The 26,207-nt window shown below is 37.7% G+C and overlaps 1 protein-coding gene across 1 annotated transcript in view; it reads left to right on the forward strand.

Annotated features, from left to right (window-relative positions):
• The window catches only part of LOC126282124 (cytochrome P450 4C1-like), a 91,266-nt gene that overhangs the window by 9,873 nt on the left and 55,186 nt on the right, over window positions 1–26,207 (forward strand). Inside the window, exons 2-4 of the mRNA XM_049981595.1 lie at window positions 2,726–2,832; window positions 10,315–10,405; window positions 25,986–26,171. Of these exons, the coding sequence (XP_049837552.1) occupies window positions 2,726–2,832; window positions 10,315–10,405; window positions 25,986–26,171 (384 nt within the window). The remainder of the gene's footprint in view (window positions 1–2,725; window positions 2,833–10,314; window positions 10,406–25,985; window positions 26,172–26,207) is intronic.

Consider the following 26,207-nt stretch of genomic DNA (forward strand, 5'->3'; position numbering starts at 1 on the left):
TTTCTAGTACACTCCTCCCGATGTCTCCAGGTCTCTTCCACATATACAGTCTTCTTTCATGATTCTTAAACCAAATGTCAGCGATGATTGAATTATGCTCCTTGCAAAATTCTAACATGCGGCTTCCTCTTTCATTCCATTCCCCAAGCCCATATACACCAGCAATTTTTCCTTCTTTTTCTTTTCCTACTATTTAATTCCAGTACCCTATCACAATCAAATTTTTGTCTCCTTTAACAATCTGAATAATTTGTTTTATCACATCATACATTTCTTCAATCTCTTGGTCATCTGCGGAGCTAGTTGGCGTACAAATTTGTGCTGTTGTGTTAGGCGTGGACTTCGTGTCTATCTCATTTGGGAGGAGGGGGGGGGGGGGCGGGCGGGGAAGAGCAGGTTAATGTAATCGCGAGATTAAAAACATTGCAAATGTGAAACTGGGTACTGCAACTATGCCGTTCATAGTAGCTTATCCGCGTTCCTGATTATTTTATTCATTATCAAACCCACTCATCCATTACCGTTATTTGATTTTGTATTTATAACCCTGTATTCACCTCACCAGAAGTCTTGTTCGTCCTGCCACCGAACTTCACTAATTCCCACTATATCTAACTTTAACATATCAATTTCCCTTTCTAATTTTGTAATCTACCTGCCGTATTAAGGGATCTGACGTTCCACGCTCTATTCCGTAGAACGCCAGTTTTGTTTCTCCTAGTAACGACATCCTCCTGAGTAGTCCCCGCCCGGAGATCCAAATGGAGAACTACTTCACCTCCGGAATATTTCACCCAAGAGGACGCCATCATCATTTAACCATACAGTAGAGCTCCATGCTCTCGGGAAAAATTACGGCTGTAGTTTCTCCTTGCTTTCAGCTTTTCACAGTACCAGTACAGCAAGGTTGTTTTGGTTGCTGTTACAAGGCCATATAAGTCAATCATCCAGACTGTTGCCCCTGCAACTACTGAAAAGGCTGCTGCCCCTCTTCAGGAACCACACGTTTGTCTGGCCTCTCAACAGACGCCCCACTGTTGTGGTCTTACCTACGGTGCGGCTATCTGTATCGCTGAGGAACACAATCCATCTCACCGACGGCAAGGTCCATGGCTCAGGGGGAAGGGGGAGCGGGGGGGGGGGGAGGGAGAGCAGGTTAATGTAATTGCGAGATTAAAAACATTGCAAATATGAAATTGGGTACATTAATTACCGGTGTAACAGCAAGAATGTTGAATACAAACGTGCATGCATTGTGTTGTACGGATGCCGGCTGTCGGTTTGTGGCATGGATTTCAATGCCTCTTGCACTTAGCAGGTCATTACAGGGACGGTAAATTCTATTTGATGATGAGGCTGGATTTTTCGTCCGACGATGCCTCATATGTACTCGATTGGAGACAGATCTGGTGACCAAGCATGGCAAGGCGATTTGTCGACTCTCTGCAGAGCATGTTGGGTTACAACAGTGGTATGTGGGCGAGGAATGCCGTTCATGAATGTCAGCACAACAGGTCTAACCACCAGACTGACGTACGAATGTGCGATCAGGGTGCGTTGGGTCACCACGAGAGTGCTCCTGCTGTCATACGAAATCGCATCCCAGACGATAACTCCAGATACAGATTCATTGTGTCTAGCACACAAACAGTTTGGTTGCAGGCCCTCAAATGGACTCCTTCTAAAGCATACACGGCCTTCCCTGACACCGGGGCAGAGCCAGCATTTATCAGAAAAGGCAGCAGACCACCAACCCGCCGCCCAATAAGCTTTCACTTGACAACACTGAAGTCGCAAATCGATGTTGTTTGACATCGAGGAATATACGCTACTTGCCGTCTTGCTCAGAGCTGTTCGATTTGTAACAGTTCTTTGACTCGCTATGGTGCCAGCTGCTGATCAAATTGCTGCTGCAGATGCAGTACGACGCGCCAGAGCTATCCGCCGAGCACAATGAGCCTCTTTCTCGGTATTGCCACGTTGTCATCCGAAACCTGCTCTTCTTGCGACCGTACATTCTTGGGACCACCGCTGCCAGCAATTATGTACAGTGGCTGCATTCCTACCAAGTCTTCGTGCAGAAGGAACATCTAACTTCTCGTACCTCTATTACACCACCTCGTTCAAACTCTGTGAGGTGTTGATAATGGCGTCTTAGTTGTTTTAAAGACATTGTTGACTAACGTCAACTCACCACATCCAATCTCAAAGGTAACCAATGCTCACGATCCTTACAGGGCATCTTTAAAGCAAACCTGATTTGTGTTCTCACAGTAGTGCTACTAGCGCTACTGATGCGATTGGCGCCAAATTTGAATAGACATGATCTTTCGCATGCAAAAACATGCCAACCAACTTCCATTTACGTCACACAACTCTTTCTCGGTGATCCGATTTTTCACCTATCAGCGTATACCAAATTCTTCGTAAACGGATTCGAATTTATAACCATTGAAGTAACATCAAATATCCTGTCAATGTGTTTGTCAGTTTCTACTTGTGTCGTTAGTTTTGCAGGGCTACATGAGAGGTTTAGCAGAATCACGAAAATCATTTCTAGAAGTTCGTGAGGTTTCTTCTCATGATCCACATGCGAACGACTACGACGTTGCACGCTGGCCTCAATCTCCACATCGATATCATTGTTGCGTTTTACACCGAAGTGAGATGAATTATGAAAAACAATCCAACACTTCTTAGTATAGAAGACGATTTTATTTTCCAGACAGACTTCGTGTCTTCGACAAGGTGACGAAACAATACTGGCCGATATTCCGCGGCTGGATGGGTCCGAGTGCCTCAATAAACGTCAGTAAACCAGAGCATATCGAGGTAAGCCATTATTCTACTGTCTCCATATCCACTAAAAAATTTAACAATATAGACTTATTTGAGATACAGACCTACGAAAATAAAGGTAATCCGGCACAGACGTCCTTAAAGTATCTGAAAATTATATTCCTAACCCGTCTCCAGAGGAACATCATTCTCTGAGCTTTTCGATTATTGAAACCTCTGACTTCAGCAAAACATTTCCTATATCTCGATTAGTTGAACCCTTACTGAACATAACTCCATAGAAAAATGGTGAGAATGTTTCATGCCCGTTAACACCAGTCAGGTAAGATAAGATAAATCATGTTCAATAATGTTTATTTTGCGAAAAAATAGCTGCATGTCACCCATAACTCAGCACAGAGATAACCACGCTCTGTAGATCAAGCTGTTAGAGAGAGGCGACGACATAGGAAATGCTCAGCAGCCAACACAAGATAAGGCAGGTCGAGGTTAAGAGCTGTTTAAACTTTGTACACACGACCTCGATGTAGGTCTTATGCAGTAAGAAACAGCTTGGTCTTTCACTAACTCTGGTAGGAGTAACTGATATACATAAGCCACAAGTTACTGTACAGTGTATGATAGAATGTATTTTGTACTAGTATTAGGTACTCTCTGGTACTAATGCAAACGGATATTAAGCTAGGTAACAAATCTTGTCCTGATTCCTCCTTTTGGAGATCTGCGATGGGGGCAACAAAGCTATTGCTCAGAGTTCCGCAAAACTAGGTCCCTAAATTTACCGGGAATAACGTCACCTTTGTTCCTGCTATTACCATTTAAATTCTTTGAGCATGTTCGTTCAACTTTGGTACAAACAGTATCAACCTGTAACGTTCTCACAGGCGCTTCTCTCAGTAGCTTCAACATAATTTCAGACTCAAACGCAGAAGCAGTACTCTGTAACAGATGAGGTTCCTTTAGCAAATGCGCCGCACGTCCCAGAATTTCCTAAAAACTATGACCCTCATCCACCCTTAGTGCAAGTGATTTCACCTGCATGTTCTCTCCATTTCATATCCTTTTGTAGAGTTATCTCCGGATATTTAAACAATGATACGTGCTCCATTAGTTTACCGTTATTGTTGCGGTCTGATAATGTCGGATACTTCCCTTATTTGCTTTTATCACGAGGGCTACCCTTAGCGTATAGATGAAATGCTTCTAATAAATGTCAACCAAGATATTAGGTTGATGCATAAGTTGGTAGTGATTTTATTTTGCCTGTTGGTATTCCGGGTACTATGGATTTATATATCGATTATCATTTTTTATTTGTCGTTCACTGTTGCTATTTAAGTTTACATTTGGAGATAGTGAGTGGAGCTGCAGAGGCTAGGAAATGGAGTTATAAATGGAGAAATCGGAATATTTCCGACGTATTCCACGTTTGTTTACGTGGCCATCTTCCTCGGCAGCTGTTAAGATATGTTACTATTAGTTAACCGGCTTGAGCTCACTGCAATTTAATTAAAAAGAATTACACCAGATGCGTTTCGCTTTTATTTATAAAAACATATAACCGAAACAATAAATATTATAGAACAAAATCTTAAGACAAACAGTACACTTCCACAAGAATACATCAAAGATACATCTAGAGATAAAATAGAACCGAACTATTTTCATTTCAATAATGTATTCTATTTACTAAGTGAAGAATAACCAGTGGGATCCCCAGTGTCTGGAACCATAGCAAACATATTTATGAACCATGTAGAATAGATTATATTTAACAAAATAGTGTCAAATAGGTACAACATACTATACTGGATAAGATATATGGATGATATCTAGTGCCTGATAGATAAACCAAGCAATAAAATTGACCAGTTCTGCACAGACATAAATTCTCTTCACGATAAGCGACATTTTACAATAGAGAAAGAACGAAGTATACAGTTAAATTTGTTGAACATTACCATAAAGATTCAAAACAACCACCACACATTTGACATATACCAAAAACCAACAACAACAACAGACATAATTATACATGAGACGTCATAACACCCCAGTTCTCAAAAGCAGGCAGCACTTAGTTACATGCTCCACAGATTAAACACAGTACCATTACATACAGACAATTACAAAAAAGAAATGAGTACCATAATACAAATAGCCACAAACAATGGATACAAAGAGAACTTAGTAACAAAAGTGAACAAGAAAATCAAGAAATAGAAACAACGAACATCCAGCTGTCATCAACACAAGGATAAAATCACACACAAACAAATACACATAATACAAGAATAGGAACAACACAGTGTTAAAGAAACAAAGTAAAAGATGGTACTCATTGACGTACAACCACAAATATATACACGGAATATTCATTATTTTTTTAAAAAAAAGCAAGGCGCAAAAATAGTCCACAGAACGAATAATTCAATTCAGAAATACTTCCCGAAAACAATAGGAAAAACTGATCTATATGAGAAATCAGGAACATACCAACTGAAATCCAATACATGTGATGGAAGACACATAGGTCAAACCAGGACGACTTTTGACACGAGATACAAAGAGCATCGAAGTATAGGACAAATCATTCAAATTTTGCCGAACACTTGCACCAACACCAATATAAAATTACAGCCAGAGACACAGACATGGAAATCATAAGGATAAACAACAATAAAATCTACATCTAACCTTAAAAGAAAACTACCACATCCAAAAAACCGTAATAGAAGAGAAGCTACTCATAAATGTTGAAACCAGCTTGCAAACCGCACACTGTTTAAACTGACTAACCACTTAATATAACGTTAAATATAGACATACAACCACAGTCGCCATTTACCTCTACCATGTCCTCACAGATTCTGTCCTATAATCACCGTGCAGGCCCATCCCCACTACCCCACCCCCACCCCACAAAAAGAGTCAACCCACCTCCACTCCTTTCACGTCTTTAACAAAGATAAAACAATTCACAAATTTTCGCGTAACTCAAAAAAATGTAGTCACATGTTGGCAACACACAACGTGAACGAAAACAAACAAACAGACATGGACGCTGTTATTGTACGGAATGAGAAACAGTTTACAAAAGTGAAGTGTAAATAATGCAGTGCAAGAAGTACAGCACAATGGCAAAAAGTGACAAGTGCAAATCTGAACCGAAATCCTTTGACGTCAAGCACTGCTAGGTAGATGGGATGCAGAAGAATAGGTAAAGAGACAGCGTAAGTAACTTGCACGCCAACTTTACAAAGGAAACGCTGTTTTTAACCTAAAACTACCAACAATGAACAAATATTTGTCTACAATTTGCAGGACAACTACGGAAGATGATTTATAAATAAAAGCGAAACGCGACTGGTGTAATTCTCTTTACGTCAATTGCACTCCGTTCAAGACGGATAACCAATGGCAACCGACGTGTTCTGTTTGAGTTAAATAGCTTGGTGACAGCATCGGCGGCAGCAGTCAGAAACATGTTCTACATGTACGGGGATAATGGCATTGGAGAGAGCGACGGCAAGGAAATGTTTACCTCGATTTAAGGATGACCATATTGACGTTGGTGACTCTCCACGTTCAGGAAGGCCTTCGGGGTTTGACCTCAATAATCCACGTCAGTGTACTCGAAATCTGACAAACTCGGTGACTGATCATTCCACCATCATCGCTGACATTTATTGTCAACGACTGAGAAGTCTTGCGGACGCAATCCAAGAACAACGACCAGGAAGACGGCGTCAAGTTATGCTACTCCGCGATAACGCCCGCTCGGTTCATCTGATGCTGCACCTTCATATTTTCACCCGTTCCATTCTATATCGAATAATCTTCAAGCAGATTTCTTTCCGGATGAAAATGCGCTCCGGCCACGCCTAGGCGGGTCCTTCGCCTCAAAACCACGTGATTAGTACAGTCGTGGAATCGATAAGTTAGCCAGCGTTGGTAGACTGTTGTGAATAGTGGAGGAGAATAATATATTTGGTGACTAAAGGCTCTGTTATGTGTATCAATAACTTATGGAAAAACGCTACGAACTTAACGCAGCAACTTAGTTTATAAAGAAGAGTTTCGAATTGTTTGTTTGTAATGCATACAAATCAACAGTTTTGTTGCGATCATTATGAAATTTTGCAGATTTTACCTTCGGGACCAAATTTCGTAATACATACATACATACAAACATACATGAATGTAATACATAAAGAGGAAACTTTGTTACCAAAAGTCTCTTTAAAGTTGTTGGCCGATTTACAACAAATTACCCAACGATTCCCTAATGGACATATGGGCTAACATGGGCTACGTATGTTTTTAGTATACGCAATACCTAAACAGACATAAATCTTAACAAGAGTGAAAGGTGTTACCACACATCTCGAGAAGTACTTGACCGATTTACTTCCAAGTTCTTGGTTAATGTACTTGAGACTTATATATTCAGATAAAACAATAAGAAACATTAACGAAAAATTAAATTACTAACAAACGAAATATATCGTAGTAAACTGGGTGCAATTGCTATTGCGAGAATAAATTACAGCGGCAATACCCTTCTTGGAGTAGTACCATCAGGTCGCGCGACGAGCGAAAGCTCGAGAATTTATCAGAAACATGATTACAAACCCCTATTAATTAATTAGTTGCCGTCATTACTTATGCAGTGGCGGAACAAGGCTGGCTTTAAAGAACCTATTGCCGAACATAATACAGGTCACCATCATTACGGCGTTTGCCGCAGGTGAAAACTTATTCATTCCTAGCGTTCCACTGATACCTAGTGATTTAAATATACCCTTCGATTTTAAGCAATTGCAGTTTTCCATGCGGCTTGCGTTCTCCACAGGTATCAACGAGGCACAGATCCAGTCACTTTTTGTGGTAGGTATAAAGAATTATAAATTACTTCGAGGCATATCTGTGCTGTAGATCGAATGTAAAAATCCTCCCATTTGGTCTGATACAAAATTACTTGCTTCTGCCGCATGGTGTGTAGCCGAGCGTAGTGCAGAAACATAAGGCCTGTAATTAACACATTGACCTATTTAAATACCCTACTGGTTACTGTGGAATCAGATTTAGTACGTACCACATAGAACGACAGTTTCACGTATCAGCTAAATGATAATTGGGTGTAGTATACCTCTACACAGTCTTCTAAATGTAGAGCAACACCACACACTTTTTACACTGCTATGCTCTTTCACTTCGTTTTCACTGCGACTACAGCTCGTCATTCGAAGCGCCTAGGTAAGAGAGTCCCCTGCGCTGAATAGCTCTTCTCACTTTTCTTAATATCTTACAGTAGTAATCAGAAGTAATTATCCTTCCACGTTCTACAAAATTCACAAATCAGTTTCCTTTAGCGTTCCTACAAAAGGCAGTCATAACCTTTCGGGCTAACAGAGCCTGGCGTCGTTCTTTGGTTTCTTGACTGAGGAAAAGCCCACGTCGAATCATCACTTACGATTCTGTTCAGTAGATCTTCTGCTTCTGCATCGTTAAGAAAAAAAAATCTAGACAGTCAGTCATCGTGTGAGTTTTTTCGTTTCCCAGAAATGAGTTTTGTATTGAATCCAGCACAACTTGTCGTCCCCTAATTGTTTGGACACCAACTCACCAAGAACACTCAGACAAATCTGTGGAAAGTTGTCCGACAGTTTATGTTTCGCGAACTCTTTTCTTTACTGTTTGCACCGGTGCTTTGGCGCTTACAGATCTTTCTTGCATCTGTCGACATTTGAGGCAGTCTCTTTTCAGTTCATCAAACTGTTTCGTGTTTTCCCACAGTTATTTAGCAGGTTTACTTGTCTGCGTGCCGCAGTGTCGTCGGCGCGCAACCTGATAGTCTGCTGACACCTCTGATACAAAACTTATATATACTGAGAACATAATCTTCAGGAATTCCCGACGTTTCTTTTTGTTGAGCGTTCACCATCAAGCTAAGCTGGAGGCCTTATGGAAGAAACGCAACCGTTTTTAATTTAATACGCTAAAAAACTTGTTTTAGAGCTATGCGTTCTTTCCGTACTGACATATCGCTGTGACATTTGGATTTTAAACGAGTGTTTCAAAAGAAAACTTCGAGCAGTTGACAGAAACATAGAAAGGTGATTCCTTGATCTCACTAAAAATGATCGGAAAGGAAGTGATGATCAACAACAAGAATTCGGGACATTGCGGAAGGGTGAAGGCTCTAAAATGGAAATGGATAGGATCTTTCGCGCGAAGAAATGATGGAAGGTATACGAAATACAACAGTGAAGTCTCAGAGAAAGACGATCGCAAAGAAGACGACCAGACCGCTGGGAGAAGAAAGTCGCAAGCTTGAACTGGTAGAGAACAGGACACAGGGAGATCTGGAAAAGGCAACTGAAATCGCATTTTTAGGTTAAAATTAAAGAGTTTAGACCTTGACAAGGTTGAATTAGCTCTAAAATAAATAAGATAGATCTATGCTTCTGTCCTCACCAGTTCACAGAGTGATGCAAGAAGCTTAGTCGCAAGGACTCTGGTCGCTATGCTTACAGGTGCCATGACTCAAGTACAAATAGGAGCCACGTACCTGCTCTTCATCATGAGGGTGTGATTTCCTACGTCAGAATTCATTATGAAGGAGATGGGGGGTGGGGGGGGGGGGGGTGGCGTCGGGCTACTTTTACCCGGCTATTCTCACACCGTCTCAGTCATTTTATTTGGAAATAGCTATGGTTAAATGTCGGAACAGCTCAGCAGTGGCTTGAACATCTTTAAATAAAAATAAAAGTTCTGTATATGTGGTGTCTGTTCTTTCGGATAAGTCCAAAAGAACAGATACAGTTTTGATCCTGCAGCCACTCTGAATCGAGATACAAATAAATGGAAGATATTATCTATCAGTGAACACTGAATTTTATATTTTAACCGAGCGGTTCTAGGCCCTTCAGTCCGGAACCGAGCTGCTGCTACGATCGCAGGCTCGAATCGTGCCTCGGGCATGGATGTGTGTGATGCCCTTAGGTTAGTTAGGTGTAAGTAGTTCGGGGGGGGGGGGGGGGGGGAAGTCTAGGGGAATGATGACCTCAGATGTCCTTAGAGCCATTTGAACCATTCGAATTTTATAAATATCGTAAGATGAAAATTTGTGCTGGACCACGATTCGAACCTGGGTCTCCTGTACGCTGCGCAGATGTACTGACCACTACGCCATCCATACGCAGTGGTCACGCCTCCTGTCAGACACAAATTCTCATCTTACACCACAGACTCCTGATGTATTGCCTCTGCTCATTAGCCTCATTACAAATTTTCAACATGCCACACTCATGTAATTCAATGCTCACCGGCAGGTAGTGTATTTAATTCCTTTGTGTCTTGTTACACGTATTGTGTTTCAGTTCTGTAACGCCAAAACTTGGAACAATTTAAGATCGAGTTAAGCATTTTGACTTGTACATAGTCGTTTTGTTATCTTAAGTGAGCTACCCACTTTCCATGAACTCCAGTACGACCTTTTCTTTTTCACAGAAAATCCTGGCGAGCAGCGAGCTTATCAGCAAGGCGGCCAATTACCGCTTCCTGTTCCCCTGGCTCGGGGAAGGCCTGCTGACAAGTGCTGGTGAGCTCTCCTGCTTTGACGTACGTATTCTGAACGATAATTACACTAGCAGTCTCTCGTCTGAGGGTTCAGTTGCTGTGAAGAGGAACGCACGCTCGAGCTCACAGGAACGACGCAGGAATCGGCCGTTTCCAGGAATCCGCTCCATTATATACATGAAACGATTTACCGAAATCGTGGAGATCCAAACTGGATCTTACGACGTCGAGTAACCAATGCACCATCTCAATCGTTAGCATCTCTAAGTGAAATCGTTGCATGACCACTAGTTTCGCAAAAATAACAGGTTCACATATGGCAGAATCTTCATGTACAAACGGATAGTTACTTAAATTCTCCTGTCCATAACTTGTGAGGTCTTACGCCCTTCTCTTGTTAAGTAGCTGCTTGAGGTGCCAAATGTGCAACGTATCCTCGTTGAAACTGTCAAGCCGTTATGAACTGTTAGTTGTTCAGTTCCTCATGGTATCAACAGGGATTGATTCAGTGGAGGGGACCAGACAGCAGGGTCATCGGTCCCATAGCATTAGGGAAGCATGGGGAAGGAAGTCGGCCGTGCCCTGTCACAGAAACAGTCCAGGCATTTGCCTGAAGCGATTTAGGGAAATCATGGAAAACCTAAATCAGGATAGCTGAACGCTGGTTTTAACCGTCGTCCTCCATTATGCGAGTCCATTATGCTAACTACTACGCCACCTCCCTCGGTAACGGGGATTAAAGAGTCTCTGTCAGACATAGAATTTAATTAACCTCATTCACAAGAAGTAGAGAGATAAACTAAGAACCATAAGCCTACAGTATATTCTCATTTTGTAAATAGACAAGACGAATATAAAAAATTTTCAACAATCGTGTAGAAAAACCATTACTTTTTAATCAAGTGAAAGGACAGACTGACTTACGATGTAATTATAACACAACTGACCTTCCGCAGATGGTGAACGAGGATTATAGGGAACCTAACAATGAATTATCACTTTCTCTACAGGTCATCGTTTTTGATAAAGCTTTGGGCTCAGTTTTAGTAAAGTCTGCGCTTTAAGCCTCTCGTTTACAAAGAATGGAGGATAATGGGGGCTTAACTTCCTATTGACAATGAAGCGCAAGTTCCAAATTCCAAAGGGTGACGAAGGAAATCATCAAAAAGAATCATCCCAACATATGCCTCGGAAAACCTTCATCTGCACAGCCAGACGCAGTTTGAACCGCCGCACTCCTGAGCGCGAAAATGGCTCTGAGCACTATGAGACTTAACATCTGAGGTCATCACTACCCCTAGACTTAGAACTACTTAACAAACCTGGGGACATCACAAACATCCATATTAGGCAGGATTCGAGCTTGCGACCATAGTAGCCTCGGGCTTCTGGACTGAAGCGCCTATAACCGCTCGACCACAGCGGACGGCCCTGAGTGCGAACCCATAGACTTAAGAACTGCGCTGCCTTGCTCGGTTTGGGAAACGAGTGCTATAACATTTCATCAACTTGCATCACTGTGGGGAAGATATATGCCCCAGTACATCTCCAGTCAGGCTTCTTGAAGACAGTGAGGAATTCATAATTGAAAGAGAAGTCAAGGAAGGAAATCCATGTCAACAAAACTATTCGAAGGAATCCTATAGGGCATTTCCAGATCTTTCAGTTAAGGAAAAGGAGTAGGAATACATGTTAATGGAAGATACCTGAATCACAAGCGTTTTTCAGATAACATTGTACTGTTTACCTCTTTGAAAATCATCAGTAGCAAAATAACTTAACAGAGCAAGTTTGAAATAAAATCAAAAATCAATAACAATAAGACGAAAATAGTGTATACCTAACATACCAAAAGGAAAATTGTATGAATGTCTATATATAAAAGGCAATCTCCTGACCAACTGACTGACTGACTGACTGACTGACTGACTGACTCACTCACTCACTCACTCATTAACTCATCCCTATCCAGACCATACCTCCAAGCATAGAAACTTAAAATGTGCAGAGGGTGCTGATCTTATACTTTAGGCACTGTTTGGTAAGGGATTCTTCGAAATAATTATGAAAAATCCGTCTCGACTGCACAAACTACCAGTGTTTACCTAGGTTTCAGCATGGGTAACCACGCCTTCTTCAGAACAAATACAAAACAGCTTGCCTAAATAGGCATAGTCAAAGGCTAAAATCAATGCCTACAGTGGCAGTATGTTATTAATATAATATTAACTTTATATTAAGTTAACTTAAATATCAATTAAATAAATAATCTAATTATAGGTAATTATATAACTATTATTATAATTAATATAATTATTTATGTTATTTGAAGATATTCTATTTAATATTATTAATTTTATTTATTATATCCAATTATAATATTTAACTGGGAGATTAAGGAGCTAGCACAGGATAGATTAGCATGGAGAGCTGCATCAACCCAGTCTCAGGACTGAAGACCACAACACCATTTCATCAAATTCCTTATTTGGGGTTTGAATAGGACTTGAGATCAACTTACTTTCATTTATTCTGCCTCTAACAAGAAATAAAAAATATAATGATAAATGAATCATCAGTCAAATATTTTATTGTCCAAGCAATAGCATCGACAATACTATTATTTTCAATTTTGTTGTTCAAATAAATTACCCAATAGGATGGGAAACATAATTTATCCCCTGAATAATAATTAGATCCAGATTATTATTAAAGACTGGAGCTGCACCCTTACATTTCTGATTTCCAGAAGTCATAGGCGCTTCAACCTGAAATAACTGTTTAACATTAATAACATGACAAGAAATTACCCCAATAATGATACTATCATAATGTATTCAACTAAGAACCTTTATTTGAACCATTATCATTTGAAGAATTATTATTGGGGCAATAGGATGTATAAATCAAATGTCTTTAAGACAACTTCTAGCATACTCTTCAATTAGACATTTAGGATGAAAAATCAGATCCTCAACAGTATTATTATTTAAGCAAATAAATTTATTCTTTATAAATCAGATCTATTCAGCTAGAAACATAAAAACTGAAATTAAATTCATAATATTTTTATCCCTACTATCTCTAGGTGGGTTACCACCATTTCTTGGGTTCCTACCAAAATTAATTGTAATACAATCATTAATAGAAAACAACATAACAACCATTATGACTATTATAGTCGTACTAACTACAATTACACTTTATTCTTACATACATATTAGATTCTCGGCACTAATTATATCACATACTGAAAATTCATGATCTATAAAGATAAAGTCTCCAAAATCAATAATTATTCTTCCTATAACTTTAATAATCTCAACATTAGGATTGATTTCAACATCAACCTTAATCTCATTGTACTAAGGATTTAAGATAATTAAACTAATGACCTTCAAAGTTATAATTAAAAGAATAATCTTATAGGCCTTAGTGAAACATTACACCTCTAGAATTGCAGTCTAGAATCATAAATGAATTTAAGACCACATTATGTTAAGAGAGAAAATATCTTATAAGTATATTTACAGTCTACCAACTAAAATTCAGCCATCTTACTGTAAAAATGATTATTCTCAACAAACCATAAGAATATTGGTACTTTATACTTTCTATTTGTAGCATGGGCAGGAATAGTAGGAACATCAATAAGAATACTTATTAATGGTGAACTAGGCCAACCAGGATATCTAATTGGAGATGACCAGATTTATAATGTTATTATTACAGCCCATGCATTTATAATAATTTTCTTCATAGTAGTGCCTATTATGATTGGTGGATTTGATAATTGACTTCTACCATTTATAATTGGTGCACCAGATGTAGCATTCCCACGAAAAAAAATATACATTTTTGATTACTATTGCCCTCATTTACCCTTCTTCTTACATCTTCTATAGTAGATAATGGTTCTGGTACAAGATGAACATCTTACGCCCCTCTAGCAGGAGCTGTTGCACATGGGGGTGCATCTGTAGATCTAGCCATTTTTTGACTACACTACACAGGTGTATATCAATTCTTGGTGCAGTTAACTTTAATACAACAGCAATTAATATACGATCAGAAAGTATAACTTTAGACCAAACACCTTTATTTCTTTGGTCTGTAGCTATTACAGCTCTTCTTCTTCATTTACTTCCAGTTTTAGCAGGAACAGTACTATATTATTAACAGACCAGAACCGAAATACATCATTCTTTGACCCTGAAGGGTTGAGACCCAACTCTATATCAACACTTTTTCTGATCCTTTGGGCACCCAGAAGTTTACATTCATATTTTACAAGGAGTTTGTGTTATTTCACACATTCTATGTCAAGAAAGAGGAAAAATTGAATCATTTGGAATGTTAGGTATGATCTATGCCATGTTATCAATTGGGTTTATTGTATGAGCACACCATACATCTACAGTAGGAATGGATGTTGACACACGAGCATACTTCACATCAGCCACAATAATTATTGCCATACCTACAGGAAGTAAGGTATTCAGATGATTAGCTACATTATATAGAACTAAATTCAAGTTTCATCCACCATTATTATGATCTCTAGGGTTTATTTTCCTATTTACAATTGGTGGATTAACAGTTTTAGTACTAGCAAACTCATCACTTGACATTGTATTACATGACACATATTATGTAGTAGCCCACTTCTGTTATGTCCTATCTATAGGAGCAGTATTCGCTACTTAGGAGGCGTTATTCAATGACACCCATTGTTCACAGGATTAATTACAAGCAATACATGATTAAAAATTCAGTTCACAATTATATTCATTGGAGTAAACTTAACACTTCCTAGGATTAGCAGGAATACCACGATGACCTGCAGACTGCCCAGGCATATATACATTGTGAAATGTAGTATCAAGAATATATATTATAAAATACTTTTCATCTTGAGGCCAAATATCATTCTGAGGTGCAACAGTAATTATTAATTTACTATCAGCAATTCCATACTTGCTAACAGATTTAATTCAATGAGTGTATGGAGGATTTGATGTTCACAATTATATATATATATATATATATATATATATATATATATATATATATATATATATATATTATAGGATACATTACACCTTGAGGCCAAATATCATTCTGAGGTGCAACAGTAATTATTAATTTACTATCAGCAATTCCATACTTGCGAACAGATTTAATTCAATGAGTCTAGGGAGGATTTGATGTTGATAATGCGACATTAAATCGATTCTTTACATTTCATTTTGTATTATCAATTATTATTGCAGCTATAGCAGCAATTCACTTATTGTTTATGTACTTTACATACTTCTTAATTAATGTCTATGTTGTAAATGCATGAGATAAGCTAATTAAGGAATAAATAAGTTAATTAGCTTAGGAAAAGGATATGTTTGGAAAACATAAAACTAGAAGTTTAACTCTTCTATTGACTCTGCTTAAAATAATTTCACTAAATAAATAAAATAAATAAAATCTTTAAACAAACAAATAAAATAAAAAAATTTAAAGATAAAGGTAGAAAACTTTGGCATCCAAGTACATCAACATATCATAACGAAACAGTAGTAAAGTATCTCGAACCCAAATAAAACCAAAAAATATAATAATTAATAAAAAAATAAAAGAATAAAAATGACCACCTAAAAAAATTAAACCTAACAACATCCTTACAAAACAATTCTAGTATACTCAGCAAAAAAATTAAGTAAAACCACCTGCACCATATTCAATATTAAAGCCTGAAAAATACTCAGACTCAAGAAACCAAAAAGTGCACAATTAGTCTCAACTAAACAAGAAGCAAAACAACCTAAAGCTAAGAGAAAAGAAATAATAATAAATCAGCAATAAAGCTGATAATTTATAAAATCAAACATGTTAAAACTACCAATTAAAATAATTAAAGACAGTAAAATCAAAGCTGAACTAACTTTATATGAAATTGTTTGAGTGACAGAATCGAGGGAACCTAATACAGAATAATTTGAATTAGAAGATCAACCAGCAATTATAACAATATAAACACCTAATCTAGTACAGCATAAAGAAACAAAAACCCATAAGAGAAAGAACACATGTAAGTTAAGTAAGGGAAAATTACTCAGACAGCTAAATCAATCATTAAATTAAACAGGAGAAAAATCATAAAGTAATTATTTAGATATAATAGGAATATGCTTCTCATTACAAATCAACTGAATAGCATCACTAAAAGACTGTGGGGTGCCTACAAATCCTCCTTTATTTGGACCCTTACAAATCTGAATATAACCTAATACCTTGTGCTCCATTAAAGTTAAGAAAGCAACACTAATGAAACCACAAATAACTAATAAAAGAAAATTTAAAATAAACGTAAATCAATCATAAAGCATCAATACTATCTGTAGAGAAAATCTGCATAAATGAATTCTAAATTCAACACATTAATCTGTTAATAGTCTTAGGATAGAAACCGACCTGGCTCACGCTGGTCTGAACTCAGATCATGTTAGAATTTAAAGGTTGAACAGACCTAATCACTGGTCCTCTGCACCCAAAATTTTTCTTAATCCAACATTGAGGTCGCAATCTGCTTTGTCGATATGAGCTCTCAAGACTAATTACACTGTCATCCCTAAGGTAACTTAATATTATAATCATAAATTATGGATCAAAACAACAAACATAAATTAATGATATAATAATGAAGAGTTTATTTATTCTTCATGTCACTCCAACAAAACATTATCATTAAATACAGAAAGAGATACAAAAAACTTTATAGAAATAAAATGTTAAGCTCTATAGGGTCTTTTTGTCCTAAAGAAGAATTTAAGCCTTTTAACTCATAAGTTATATTAAAAAATTTATTATGAGGAAGTTGATTTCTCGTCAAGCCATTAATTTGAGCCACTAATTAAGAGACTAATGATTATGCTACTTATGCAAGGCCAAAATACTATGTCTCTTTAAAAATCCTATAAGTGAGCAGGCCAGACCTCAAAATATTTTCAAGAGGACATGTTTTTGATAAACAGACAGACAAAATATATAAGGTAAAAATTTTGTATAAATAAATATACTAATTCTCTCATTATTACAAATTTTAAAAAGGAAATCAATAATCTTAATAAAAACATAAAATAATTATAAAATTAAAATATAAAATTATGAACTAAAATGTAATCTTAAAGATTGCTGGTTTAAAGCTTACTACTATATTTTAGAAAACAAATTATAGGTTAATAACTTCAAAGCTTATCTCTTAAAGAACAAATTAGTTGATATTTATACTTAAAAAATTAAGTAAAAACAACTAACTTTCAAAAATTAAATATTTTCTTAAGAAACTAGATATCTTAGAAAACGATTAACATCTCATTGCTATAAATAATTTAATAATTATTATAATCCATTAACTGTAAATTATTTATAAATCAACCCAAATTGAGACAAGTGAAATATATACTACAATTTTGATAAACCCTGATACAAAAGGTACCATATAAAACTTACTTTAAAAAATTTAAAATAATATTTCATACATTAGCAATAAACTATAATTTTAAAAATGAGTTCTATAAAATATACTGAGACAAAAACCAACAAAACTATTTATATTAAATAAATAAACAAACAATAAATCAATATAATAAAATAAACAATCAAGACATCCTGATTGCACAGAAAAATTTTCAGTGTAAGTGAAACACTTTATTAATAAGTTATATCTTGATCCTCTTCTTAGATACACATTCAAGTACATCTACTATGTTATGACTTATCTCATCTAAATTGAAGCTACCTTAAAATGCTCAAAATAGAGTACTCAATAATGAGAGCAATGAGTGATGTGTACACATCTCATTGCCAATATCAGTTAAATTAAATATATCAAATTATTATCAAATACACCTTTATCAACAGTATTTCACCATCAAATCCATTATAAACAAAAATCTATTCTAATGCACCTCCTCTTAACTATTATCTGCACCTTGACCTGAAATATTTTATAATTATAAATCTTGAGAATCGTGTAGATATACCAACAAATAAATTAAGTAGAGTAAATCATGTATTATCAATCACGGGGTAGGTTCCTATGAATGGAATGGGATACTTTCGAATTCTTTGGGTTTAAAGACCTTAACTAATAGTACCCTGGTATAGATAACTAACATTTAAAGTAATAGGGTGTCAAATTGTACTTTATTATTTAAATTAAACAGATTCATAAAAAGAGCCTCAAATTAATTTTAACATTTCACCTTACAAACTTATATTTTAGCCCTAATAATATAAACAACTGTTTTAACTATTTTATGTATCAATCGTATAACCGCGGCTGCTGGCACGAATCATGCCAATACTAATTCAATTGCTAAATCCCAAATGATTTGATAATTAAATCCAATTACTTCAAAAAAACATTTAGTTTAGCAAAATGTACATATAATACAAAGGAAAGGTGAATTAACAAGCAACAATAAAACTTTTAGGAAAATAAGTATGAAATTTAAAAATTAATCAAAATAGGAAAAATGAAAAAACACAAATATTAAAAGAAAAAGAAAGAAAAATTACAGATAATAGCAAACAAAAAAACAAATCCCCCTTTCATGACCGCAACTTCTCTATTATATATAAATAAAAATAGATATGGAACACATATACCAATAAATGTATTGTATTCTTCCTTATTTAGTCTTCCTTTTCACTAATAATAAAGAAATATTAAATAATGTCATAAATATATTCAATACAAATATGTAAATTAATAATAATTAAGAAAAATCCGCCTCGATTGCACAAACCCTTAAGGGGTTGAAATAGGGGATGATAGGTTTTTTGAAAATACTTTGCTATTAAGGGAATTCTGAAGCTACAGTTACAAAAATTACTATTTGAATTCTCTTTCAGAAATTAAAGTACATGCTTCAGAACTTTTCCAAAATTCAGTGACTAAGAACGATAGCAGATGAATTCTTTTTTGGAAAATAAAGCATTACTGAAACTCCTAGTGAAGCATTATCAAAGCAACATCTGTGAAACCTGATATTAGAATTCTCTGTCAGAAATACAAAAATTTGTATCAGCTTTTTGGAAATTCAACCTGTAAAGGACTAAGAAAGGGGATGGAAATTTATATAAAACATTTCATCATGAAAGAATCTTTTAAGCTAAATCTACGAAAAACTGTATATGGCTTCTTCGTTAGGTGAAACGTACATATTTCAATGTGTTTGGAAGTTCAACCCCTGAGGGACTGAAATAGAGGATGGAAATTTTTATGAAAATATTTAGCTACATTAAAACAGTTTTAAAGCTAAATCTATGAAAATTTGTATTTGACATCTAAATAAATATGTGTTAGGGGATGGAAGATTTTATGGAAATATCACCACAAGAATGTAAAGGCATGATTAACAAAAACCAGTCTGTCCAAAGTAAACTCAAAAGACAATGGTCTTAATTAGCTTGCAAAGCTTAGAAAATGCTGCATTTTGTGAACAACATAAAAATTTTATTAAATGAAAACAAAAAAGCCTCTGCAGACTATACAGCCAACAAGAGCGAAGCAGTGGACACAGCAAAGACATTAACCGACTAGTAAACACTTTTGTACAGGTCATTTGCAAACAACGACCGAATGGGCAGCAAAACAAATCTACCGGAAGAAAAAATCTGTATGGACTGACGTTGGTAATCTGAAAGAAGTTTTCAGATAAAGTTTCTGATGTATTTGAAACTGAAAGCTTACATTCAATGTGTGGCACATGGCTTCTAGCTGCGAGGCATCAACTGTCATTGTCAAAACCGTTCAAAAACTGGTAGTTACTCATCAGGGAATGTAGATGTCTAAGTGAATGATTACTGGAAGAAGACGAAAACAAAACTAGTGGACTGTGGAAGTAGGAAGATGTGGGAATATCATGTAACTAGAAGAAAAGATACTGAATATAGTAAGAGCACTGTATACTGAATTCTTTTGCACAAGAAGAATGAGACAACCACATATTTGAAGATGTAGAAATGAGTCAAGAAAACATAATAGAGAAATTGTATATTTACGTCTGAAAGCCATAAAACATGGACAAATTTGGAGGAGGCTGTATCGAGAAGTGGATGTCAAATGACTGATGATCATGGTGATTCTGATGATGATACATACATCATATTATTTAAAAGCAGAAGGGGTGTTAAGAAGTTATGGCACCTAGGTCACCATGGTGAGTGGAATAATTCAAAGTACCACGTCACTTGTAATGGCCAACAGTGTTTCCCTGAATGCAGGATGGGCAAGACAAATGTTATTAAAATATTTAAACTGTGACAGGTAGAGGACAGGCGACACAGAAGAAACTCAAAGATCCTGCAGATACTGAGATTTTCAACTACTGCTTGAGAGTCCCAGTGTGTACCATCATGTCAGAAATGTACTGTGATAAGCCTCAAATGGGCACTGTCTGATCAAAATGATTCAGACACCCTATGTAATGCGGAATTGGCCACCAGATGTTACAAGAACCGGAGCTCCCAGTACCAAAACAACAGATGGGGAGTATTTTACTGTCAGTAGAGAAGTAGCAACAGCAGGATGGGTAGGTAAGGTGAATTCATTGAATTCGAACTTAAACTTGTCTTTGGATGTTACGTGAGTAAATAATCTATCAGGCATCTTTTATCGCTTTTAAAGCTGTCCAATTAGACTGTTAGTGAAATGGAAAAGCGAGGGAACGAGCATAGCTAAACCAAGACCAAGGAAACCTCATGTACTAACAGACAGGTATCGTCAAGCATTGCAGAGACTGGCTGTAAGAAACCATATGAAATCGGCCTAAGGACTCACTTTTGAGTGCCACAGGCAGTCAAGCTAACACTATGACTGCCTGCAGGCACTTAAAAAGAATGGAGTATAATGGTCGAGCATTTCCTCATAAGGCACACAGTTCTGTAGTGAATACTAAGTGACGATGGAGGTGTAAAGAGCTACGCCACTGGACAGTAGATGACTGGATACGAGACACTGGGGGTGACGAATCACACTGTACCCTGTGGCGAGCCGAGGGAAGGGACTGTGTTTGGCGAATGCTTCGAAAGCGTTATCTCACACATGTGTATTGCCAACAGTGAAGTACCGAGGACTTAGTGTAACAGTTTGAGGTGGTTTTGGCGGTTAGAGTGTGGTCCCCGAACTATGCTTAAGAAAACTCTAACTATGATAAGGATATAAATTTTACTGTATTGCGTACTGGAGACGATGTTTGTATGAGGTTGAAAATACACCCGGTCATAAAGTAGCATCTATGGGACAATGGTTTGTGGATAATAACATCCCTGAAATGGACCAGCGTACCAAGACTCCTTATGTGGAAGTAACGTGACACCTTTGGGGTGAGTTAGAACGTCGACAATCTTCGGTTTCGGCTCTTGGGTAAGACATTCCCACAACTCATTGAATGTATCTCCATATTAATATACAGTAATTCACTCAAGATCCAAAGAAACTGGCACACTTACTTAATATCATGTAGGGTCCCTGCGAGCAAGCAGAAGTGCCGCAACACGACGTGGCATCAACTCGTCTAATGTCTGAAGTAGTGCTGGAGGGAACTGACACAATGAATCCTGCAGGGCTGTCCATAGATCCGTAAGAGTATTAGAGGGTGGAGATCTCTTCTGATCAGCACGTTGCATGGCATCCCAGATACGCTCAATAACACTCATGTCTGGGGAGTTTGGTACCCAATGGAAGTGTTTAAACTCAGAAGAGTGTTCCTGTAGCCACTCTGTAACAATTCTGAAGGACCCGACCAGAGTGGCCGAGCGGTTCTAGGCCCTACAATCTGGAACCACGCGACCGCTACGGTCCCAGGTTTGAATCCTGCCTCGGGCATGGATGTGTGTGATGTCCTTAGGTTAGTTAGGTTTAAGTAGTTTTGAGTTCTAAGGGACTGATGACCTCAGAAGTTAAGTCCCATGGTGCTCAGAGCCATTTGAATTTGAATTCTGAAGGTGTGGCGTGTCACATTATCCTGCTGGAATTGCCCAAGTCCGTCGGAACGCACAGTGGACACGAATGGATGTAGGTGATCAGACAGGATTCTTACTTTCGTGTCGTCTGTCAGAGTCGTATTTAGACGTATCCTACATCACTATAACTGCACACGACCAACAACATTATAGAGCCTCCACCGCTTGAACAGTCCCTTACTGATATCCAGAGTCCATGGATTCATGAGTTTGTCTTCATACCCATACACGTTCATCCGCTCGATAAAATTTGAAACGAGATTCCTCCGACCAGGTAACATGTTTCCAGACATCAGCAGTTCAGTGTCGGGGTTTATGATCCCAGGCCAGGCGTAAAACTTTGTGTCGTATGATCATCAAAGGTACACGAGTGGACCTTCGGCTCCGAAATCCCATATTGAATGGTTCGCACGCTGACACTTGCTGATGGCCCAGCATTAAAATGTGCAGCAATTTGAGGAATGGTCACGTTGAACAAATTATTTTCAGTCGTCGTTGGTCCCGATCTTGCAGATACTATTCCGGCCGCAGCAATGTCGGAGATTTGATGTTTTACCTGTACACTCGTGAAATGGTCGTACGGGAAAATCCGCAATTCGTCGCTGTGTCCCATCGCTGTACTATAACACCATGTTCAAACCCACTTAAATCTTGATAACTTGCCATTGTAGCAGCAGTACCCGATCTAACTACTGCACCAGACACTTGTCTTATACAGGCGTTGCCAACCGCAACGCCTTATTCTGCCTATTTAAATATTTCTGTTTTTCAGTACGCATTCCTATACCAGTTTCTTTGGCACTTAAATGTACATGTCTGGATACCTCTGATCATATACTGTACCAATGCTGCCCGTATGACACTTCTTCTTTAGTGTATATATCTCACGATAGCTATCGATTGGTCGCTCTCTACTTTGTTCCATGCCTCTTTCTGAATCTGTCGATAGATTCCTCAGTTTTTAATGTCATCTAGAATTCCACGTCTTCGTCTTCCATTTCTTAGCTTTCTGCAATCATTTCTTCACCTAATCTTTTGCATGTAATTTCCTCATAACACACTTTTTGTACCACACAACGTTTTATACTCGTTCTGTCGTTTTCACTAGTTTTCTTTCATCTCCTAGTCTTAGAAGTACTTCTTCATTCATCATTTCGTCACTCCATTTCACTTTTAGCATATTCCTTCATAAACACATTTCAAAACTACTCGAACATTTATTCTCTTTTTTATGATTATCCATGATTCGCTGTCACACAGCACTACACTCCAGGTGCAACGCTTGGTGAATCTCTTTCTTAGTTCTATCTCAATTATCACCGAAAAGAAAAGCTGCAACCAGTCACGCTATTTGAATAATTTTTTTCCACTGTAACTAGTTTAGGTCGCAGATGTCAGTAAGGTTTCGTATAAAATTCAGATTTCGTGCTATAATGTAGAATGAAATGTAACACACTGTTTGAGATTTTGCGGTTTAGAAAAGCTTTTACTTTGAATGCAAAGATACATTTTGCTTTACTTAAGGAAAAGATTGTGTTTTATATATCACATCACAGACGACTCCTTCACTGATATGTAACACGTTGGACCATGGACTAAAGACAAAAGACTTACATCGGACGTCACATCAGCTGATTATAAATGCTATGGTTAACCTGTTCTTTTCACTTTGGCAGTTCGAGAGTCACATTAATTCGATTTGCTTCTTTTTCTTCTCATCTTTACCCTTTCCTGGTATTATTTCATTCTCAAACTTTGTACCCTTTTTTTGCTCTTCTCTAAATAATGTCTCTGTACTGAGCACATCCCCTCTCCTAAGCTTCACATGATCCAGTCACCTAGCCATACACTCCCAGACCTCTGCTGCAGCACCTCCAAAACGTGGGAGTTGAAGGTGGTCGTGTACATATCACGCACTTGTCGCCAAAGCTCTGTTTGCTTATCTTTTGTCTTCTGGTCTTCTGAAGTTGTGGACAGCTTGAATAAGACCTCGCACCATCGTGGCTAATATGAGGATTCGGTTTTGTGGGTCAACTGTAAGTCTGCTTTCCAGTAATGAGTACATAATTTTTTAAGGGAGCCAGGAATTTAGTCCACGTTGCAGTGTTTGACGTAACACTCAAGCAAATCGCTGTTGCAATGACAATTATATCCTACTACACACGTCCACATTAATGGTAGTGAACTATTTTACAGTGTCATAGGCATTATTGCGTAGTGCCAAATACTCAGACACCGGTATATTACTGCTTCATTCGACCGTACCATCTGAACGAAAGCCATGAACTCAATGGAATGCAATAAAATTTGAATAACACTGTATTAAAACAAACATGCCGATTAGTGAACGCACTTCTCAGGCCAGAAATTCCCTCTCAGTGAGTCTCACTAATGAATGCTGACTGAAGATTGCTGTCGGATCCTGATGCCACTGAACTATTGACAAGTTGCAGCGGATTTTCTGTCACTTGGTTCCGGCCAAACAGAGGCCACAAAACGCAGCGCTGCCGTATGAGGCTTTGCTACGATCAGTCAGTTATAGGTAGGAAAACAGTCCTCACGTGAATACCTACTCCTTAGCTCCCGATCACAAATCAATAGGCCATACAGTAGAAGGATTTAAGCCATACTGCATTTTACTATTTGCACCAGGCCAATTAGCCATAAATTATACACAATGATGATATTCATATCAGAAAATGTGTACCATGTAGAACTGTTATTATGTCTTTAGTTTTTCCTTCCAACATTTAATACTGCAGTCATGCAACTTGTATATTTTAATATTGTGCTCCGTCGTTGTACACTGTGTTTTTGTTAACATCCTTGACATGCTACTGGAACAGGGAGTATTTTACCCGGCTAATATCTGATCCTGCATGATCAGTATAGTGTTACTAAATGTTGACCCGTACATCATAGACTTCTTTGTGTCTTTTCCTCGCTTCCCTTGCTGATACGAGCACTGAATTAAGTTACTAGTTGAAACATTAGCCACTGTCCCACCACCAAAGCAGGTGTTGTGGTGTGATACGCTTTCTGAATTCAATTCCTTCGAGCCAAGATCGGGAACCTCAAGCACATCTCTCCCCAGAACAAATCCAGAACCCTATAGTGCTGGAGATAAGCGCTATTCCCTATCCGATAAAAATGTGCCTCCAGTACCTTGGAACTGCTGACGTGCTTACGAAACATAACTGTTCCAGGAGAAGACAAAATCTGTCATCATTAAAACGACGCACCGATACATCCGACCCATGACATAAATTTTCCAATGAGGTGGTCCGATGTCCCTGCGACGTCATGTCTACATTCATCGATGTCGTTACTAATTAGTAATTCTTTTTGCAATTGAAAGTGTTTGGACACAGATGCTGTTTTGGATTTCCCATTCGTTCTTCCTATTAAAAATCCAGTTTCATACAATAGTAAGACTGCTTCGGAACGCGCTAATTTAGTAGCTCAGGAATGTAATGATAATTTTATGTTGCTTAAGGACATCAAATTTACACCGAATAGTTTCCGGATCATTCAAAAGTTTGCGAATTTATTGTTATGTTTGTATCCTGTTTAAGGTCAGAAGTGGTTCTCGCACCGAAAGATGATTACGCCAGCTTTTCACTTCAAGATCCTAGATAATTTCGTGGACATATTTGGAGAGAATTCACAAATACTGGTCGAGAAATTGAAGAGCAAACTGGACGGGCATGCCTTTGACATCTATCCATACATTACGCGTTGTGCCCTGGATATCATTTGTGGTGAGTATTATATTCGAAAAGCGTAATATTTTGGTA

The sequence above is a fragment of the Schistocerca gregaria genome, chromosome 7, assembly GCF_023897955.1.
Source record: "Schistocerca gregaria isolate iqSchGreg1 chromosome 7, iqSchGreg1.2, whole genome shotgun sequence".
In the NCBI taxonomy this organism is placed as follows: Eukaryota; Metazoa; Arthropoda; class Insecta; order Orthoptera; family Acrididae; genus Schistocerca; species Schistocerca gregaria.